This window comes from Spodoptera frugiperda, chromosome 4, assembly GCF_023101765.2.
Source record: "Spodoptera frugiperda isolate SF20-4 chromosome 4, AGI-APGP_CSIRO_Sfru_2.0, whole genome shotgun sequence".
Classification (NCBI taxonomy): Eukaryota; Metazoa; Arthropoda; class Insecta; order Lepidoptera; family Noctuidae; genus Spodoptera; species Spodoptera frugiperda.
The window spans coordinates 6,272,482-6,279,095 of NC_064215.1; the positions used below are offsets into that span (position 1 = coordinate 6,272,482).

The 6,614-nt window shown below is 34.2% G+C and overlaps 2 protein-coding genes across 2 annotated transcripts; one reads left to right on the forward strand and one right to left on the reverse strand.

Annotated features, from left to right (window-relative positions):
- Positions 1-66: 66 nt before the first annotated feature.
- Positions 67-3,714, reverse strand: LOC118273849 (meiosis-specific with OB domain-containing protein). The gene is made up of 9 exons (XM_050693328.1): positions 3,438-3,714; positions 3,285-3,346; positions 3,046-3,199; positions 2,595-2,675; positions 2,426-2,519; positions 2,002-2,174; positions 700-856; positions 521-626; positions 67-286 (listed from the first exon to the last, which is right to left on the reverse strand). The coding sequence occupies exons 1-9, from the start codon at positions 3,682-3,684 to the stop codon at positions 128-130; spliced, it is 1,233 nt and encodes a 410-aa protein (XP_050549285.1). The 5' UTR covers positions 3,685-3,714; the 3' UTR covers positions 67-127.
- Positions 3,715-3,931: 217 nt separating this feature from the next.
- LOC118272821 (DNA polymerase delta subunit 2) lies at positions 3,932-6,515 on the forward strand. Its single transcript, XM_050693327.1, has 8 exons — positions 3,932-4,458; positions 4,537-4,658; positions 4,801-4,894; positions 4,973-5,121; positions 5,469-5,645; positions 5,722-5,793; positions 6,045-6,281; positions 6,360-6,515. The coding sequence occupies exons 1-8, from the start codon at positions 4,106-4,108 to the stop codon at positions 6,470-6,472; spliced, it is 1,317 nt and encodes a 438-aa protein (XP_050549284.1). The 5' UTR covers positions 3,932-4,105; the 3' UTR covers positions 6,473-6,515.
- The last annotated feature ends 99 nt before the right edge of the window (positions 6,516-6,614 follow it).

Consider the following 6,614-nt stretch of genomic DNA (forward strand, 5'->3'; position numbering starts at 1 on the left):
AATGGCGGTCTATAGCTTCTTAAGTACTTCAGCGCGAAAAGGGGAAAATTAAAACAATGGACAAGCTAGTTTATTCTTAATTAATTTTAATAACGATAATTAAAGAAGTCTTCCTGTAATAAATAGTTTAATAAAGTGGTATTGGATCAGCTTGTGTAGCTCGTCTTAGTGAGAGGACTATGAGGCGAGGTGGTGAAGCTCCAAGCTTCACGGTGCATTGTTCCAGAAGAATCGCCCAACGTACTGCTGATCTATTTTCTGATGACATGGCCTTCAACTGCTGTATCTGTAATACGTAGATACTTTTATTTATCTACTTTTTGGACTGATTTTCCGAAACATTTTACAGCAGCGATATCTCGAGTGCGTTGTGGACGTAGGTAGTATTTCATAATTGCACCGTCATTTTCAAAGTGTCGTCCTCCCACTCATTGTTCCCAATCCAAAAAGGGCGTCTGCAAAAATGTTTATTAGACTACAGCTACATGTATAACTTGCTCTAGACAGCTTCTTTACTTACTGTATATCCCAAAGTGTCCTCAAGAACATTGACAGGAAGTCGGGCAGTTAACTCTCCAGTATGATCAGCGAAACGCACCCGAATACTTTCTTCAGGATTATTATCCCTACAAAACAACGTTATGAAATTTTCATCGCTTAAAATGCAAATCAAAATTATGATGATAATTTGTAGCATACAAGTTGTCAAGTTCATCTAAATCCAGGTGTGTGAGTAGTGCGTGAAGTGATGCACAGAAGGGCGCTGCGCCTGCGACGCGGTCGCGTATTTGTGCCACAGACGCTGCGCATGATCGTTCACCACTCCACGCTGCCCAAGCCGCTGCTTCACCACCACCTAGACAAGTAAACGTTGATACTAGTTTGAATTATAAATTGACGATAAAAAAATACTTATAGGTACTAATTAGAAGTACAAGCGGTTACAGGTCTTAAAAAGGCGATATTTATGTTATGGTTTGGTATAGATAGATAAATAAAATATACTTCTATTCTTACCACTTACTTCGGTTTAATAATATCTGAACATTATATGATGATAAGAATGTTACGGTTATTGATTAGTGCCTAGTCTGGGCAGATGATGTAACATCACGCACAATGCACATTCACATAGGTACAGTGATATAGACCTAACTGATATTATCATATCAGTGCAGTATATGTGTTTAGCTAGTATCGGTTATCCCGATACTAGCTAAACACAAGTGGAATTTTGCAGTACATGTGTGTAACGATTAGTACGAGTATCTACCAACTGATATAATAACCGGTTACTTGTAGAATTGTAGGTGTACTTACTATAGATGGACACCTACTAAATGTCAATAACCATTTAACTCTACTGTTTACTAGTTACGTTAACAGCCTACATATATTATTATGTAGGTAACCCCATATTACATGGGGCTCTTCCAGATTTAAAATTTAAAAATTGCAAGTCATAAAGCAAATGCGGTACTTATGTGTGACGTTGTATTTGTTTAATGTTGAAAGTATGTAGGTACCTAGTTACTTCCATTCGAAACATGGTTCATTGTTCAACCTGAAGAATGAACCCACTTGTTGGCGACCAGCTATTATTAACGAGGCAGTTCACTTATTAAAAGCAATAAAACTGCTATGGACTGAAATAATATTGCGCATCAATTTATACCAATTGATCTTCAATTGAAACTCTCAATAACCTAAACGTCCTCGGACTCCTTGATAAACCTCTTTGAGAAAGAAAACAAAAAACAAGTCGTAAGTATACACTAATTTTGGCTGGCACTCACATGTAAATATTATTGTAGGTAACCTACCTACCTACAAGATTATGTTTATCTTCCGTTACAGACATGTGAAATTCTGAATAAATATTACAGTATCATGTAATCATTTTTGTTTACTGAAACAAGCGGGGCTTATCGTAAAGATAAAAACAAAAAAACGAAAATAGAATAGTCTCAGATAATCGCTAAAGTTAGAGTAGTGACTCACGCGCCGTAGACTGGTTTCGTATGTGCAGCCTAAGGGCTTCTGCGTCTGCTGTATGGGGTTGATGGGTGATCACAGTTTTGGCACAGACTTGCACGCTGACTGCCCTAGACCGCCAAGACACTCGAGCATCCGCTATGAACAGCACGCTTTCTAGAGGACGCCATTCATCAGCTCTAAGGAAGAAAGTTTTTCTTTTTTAAAATTGCCAGCTTTGAAGAAGAATTACTGCGTTACATAAGGAGGTAAATATCTATTTATAGTTGGTTCAACGACTTTTAATTTGTAATTAGACTCAAGATAGCATTATTTGTGTTATGCAGATTATGACAATGTTATAACTTTCTTGAATATAACCTAATTAAGTAGGTTACTATCTTTATTGAAATGTTAATAAAGTGTGCATTGTAGATATTAATTTATAGACCTTTGTATAGTATCGATGTCAAAAATATCCAAGGTAATGGAAGCTGGCGTCGTGTTGTCTATTATCTCCACCCCTCGCACCGACATGTCTACACCTTCAAAAATGAAATATCGTAATTATTATTATTAATTTACAAAAAATATTATTGTCAATAGACTGGGTTACCTACCAGTTTTAGTCTTTATAGATTTTGCAGGTTTTACGGTTTTCACAACTACCAGCAAATCCACATAAACATTGTTGGAGGAATCTGTAACGGTTTTCAAAGTACCTAATTAGGTAGGTCCGTTGCTTACGTATCATTATCCTTAAACAAAACTGATCAGCTTGTTTAAAAAAAATTAAGACAGTTGTGTTTATTTTACTGTATTCATCCAGTTCATTAATAATTAATTTAACTAATTTTACATTGTGATAATTATCTTGGATGTACCTAGGTACTTAAGCTATCTCTATTGTTTAGTCATATCAATAAAACTTATTACGTCTTATTACTTAGATGTCATTCACTTTGCATTTTCTAGTAATTTTCCTGAATAGATAGCAAATGCAGAGGAGTTCATGGTCATGGTCATCGAACCCGCAATACTACATGCATGTTTAACAAGTTAAAAACTAACCTGCCAGTTTCAGCACTTCAGCAAGTCCGTAGTATCCAGAACATTGTTTAGTTGGTATATGGAGGAGCGGCAAGAACATGCTAAACGCGTCTCCGCTGTGGATGCTAACATCTGACATGCCTTCGTTTAAGCTCAAGTAGAACGGTGAAGTCACCTATATAAAAAGTTTGGTAGCTATTTAGATAGAATAATTATGTTTAGATACAATTAATATAAAAAATGAAACAGATTGGACTTACCTGTGGCCTGTATGCTTCATTGTCACCAGTTTTAACGCATATTTTAGGTGATGTGATTTCAACTGTAAAATAAATATTTAAATGTAAGCCTAGCTAAATAAACAGTGCTAAACTGCTACCTACTATGTTATTAGGATGTACTTTTTGACTCACCGACGTCACCAACTAAAAATCTTTCGTAAAAAGTTAAAACAAAATATTCAGATCCCCAAACATCGACATTGATCGTGTCTACCTCTGAATCTCGTACAGTGAAAGATGTAACTCCTCTAGATTCATTATTTTTCTTTTTCGATCCCACTGTACGCGGACTATTCTTAGCAATAATAATACCGATAATCAACGCGTTTTTTAAGTTAATGTTCAAATTATTTAATCTAACTTTTTGAACTCCCGCCATTTTTCCGAATTCAGTTTTTCCGAGTGTCGTTGCTTTTTTTTATAAATCAACACGTTATGTGATCAAATATACATTTAAAAACAATTATTTTTTTTTTCTTTACTACAGATACTAAAATGTTATTTTTGATAAATTATTAAATACTTTGGACATCATAATTATTTTTCTAAAATCTCTAACATAAACTGTACTTTGATATTATAATGGCAATATTGATCATCTGACTAATGTCAAAGTCTTTGAATTGTCATTGTCATAATATGAAAGAAAAGAAACCGCCAAAACGAAACGAAAACATTGATTGAATTTAAATGTTTTAGTAATTATAAATCAATTAAAAGTGTACAATTGTAGTAATAAAATTAAGAATAAGTGATTTAAAGTGCTAGTCTACACGTCGTCTGAGAAATAATTTGTTATCATGTTATTTAAAGCGGAATCTAGTAAAGCTGAGAATACTTTTCAAGCTTGTGAACTGGAAAGGCAAGAAGTAGACTATACGGATTGTTCTAAACGGTTTCAGGAAGTTGCTAGAGACTTTTCGAAGCAGTATGCCCACATATATTCAGCTAGACTGAATACTTATAGAAATATCTTAACTCCAATAGTTCGTAAGAAGTGGTCGGATCGCCATAAAATATTGAAGTTATGCGAACTTAGAGATAAGGGTACAACATGTGTTATAATTGGGACGCTTTTTAAGTTTCAAGAACTGAAGCCTAGCATTCTGAAGGAATTGTCTGATCAGTTGGAGATTATACCTCAAGCTCCTAGGTTAGTTTTGTGAAAAAATATCTAGTTACATTGAAATTTAAAATTAGAATACGATTTATAAATTATTTTTTGTTTCAGAACGCACTTTGTACATGATAGTGATAGTTTAGTGTTGGAAGATGAGCTGCAAAGAATAAAACTGGTTGGCGAGTGCATTGATGTCCATAGCGTTGTGACTGGAGTAGTCTGTGCTTTGTTAGGTATGGTTTTAATGTAAATTTCATCATGTCTTGGTTAAAAGTTATCATCTATTTTATTATATTCTTTCTTTAAGTTTCTTCATATCAGATAAAGTGTATTCTTCTAAAGTTTCATTTCAGAGCATATAAATCATTGTTTCAGGATCTGAGGATGAAGATGGAATATTCACAGTCCAAGATGTTTGCTGGGCTGGATGTGGTATACAAAAACCATTACCAAAATTGAGTTCAGACAAGTATAAACAGTTTTATTTAAATTACTTCAGTTACAACTACTTTTTCTCCCTTCCTATACCAATTTATTCTCTTTACAGATATGTAGTTTTAATATCCGGTTTAAACACATCAAAGACAGCTGAACACATGTTCTCTTTGCATCTGCTGATGGAATGGTTGTCTGGATTATCTGGTACATCTGAATACCAAGAAGAAGTTTCAAAAATTGTCAGAGTTATTGTTGCAGGTGAGTCCTTTGTTAAATACTTTTACATATTGTAAGAATTACTGCAAATACAAGCCCAGTATATAGCAATACACTCACCCCCTATTACATGGGACTTGTAACACAACTGGTGAAAATATGGGTGAAATTACATTGTATAGTGGCATTACATGCCGTATTGTAAACCTCTGCCTAACTCTTCAGGGATACAAGGTATGATGTGATGTTATAAATATTAGCCCAATGTATTAAATTTTTATGATATAATGTCATGATTCTGTTTCATAACTTTTAATAAACTCACAAGTGTAATTATCTATACTTCAATTTAATAGAATTGTATGTGATTAATATTGAAATGGTTCCAGGTGGAGTACTAGCAAGCCAGACAAATGAAGGTACTGAAAATGAATCGGATTTCATTGCTGCAGTGGAATTAATGGACTCTTTAGCAGCCACTCTAAGTGCAGTTGCACCTCTAGATCTTATGCCTAGTAGCAAGGATCCAACTGGAATAATGTTGCCACAAAAACCTTTCCATTATTGTTAGTTCATTCTATTTATTTTTTTTTATTTAATCTATGTATTGAAAAGAAATAATATACAAACCTATTTTTTCAGGTTTATTCCCTAAAGCTATTGAGTACAAATCCTTCAATCGGGTGACTAATCCTTATGAATGTGATATTGGAGGTGAGCATTATAAGATTTATAAGCAACTAGCAAACCCGGCGAAATGCGTTTCGCCACCAATGATTTTTCCTGCTTTTCTCTTAAATTTTTCCTCACGGAGCCCGAGCCCTTTACAACGAATGCAAAACCGTGGAAATCGGTTCGTGCGTTCTGGAGTTATAGCGTCAGGAAGAAAAACCCAACTTATTTTTATATAATAGATAAGTAAATACTATATTTTTTAACATAAACTAAAATGTATTTTTTTCTAGGTTTCACATGTTTGGGTACATCAGGTGAACCAATAAAAGATATTATGAGATATAGTAAGCTTGACAACACTCTGGAAGTAATGAAGAAGACCTTGCTGTGGAGGAACATAGCACCAACATGTCCAGACACAATACCATGCACACCTTGTACGGACACAGATCCCTTTATTATTTACAACTGTCCAGCTATTTACTTCTGCGGCAATTGTCCTGAATTTGCTACTGATCTATATGAAGGTACAGTATATAACTTAAAAAAATAAAATATATAGAGTTGCAAGCAATTGGATTGACCCTTAATTTTTTTTTTTCCAGGGGAAAATGGCCAGCGCACCAGGCTGGTCTGTGTGCCAAACTTTTGTGACTCAATGACTGTTGCCTTGATAAACTTGGCAAATCTGGAATGTTATAGCATGAAATTTTCATAATTTGTTTATTTATATTGAGAATAAATTGTATTTTGGTTCTGAATATTTTTTTTTTCTGTTATTTGTTAGGTACTAGGTTGAAATCAATTTAAGTTTTTAAAGGCAAATAATCTCCCGCCATAGTGTAATTAATTAATTATTG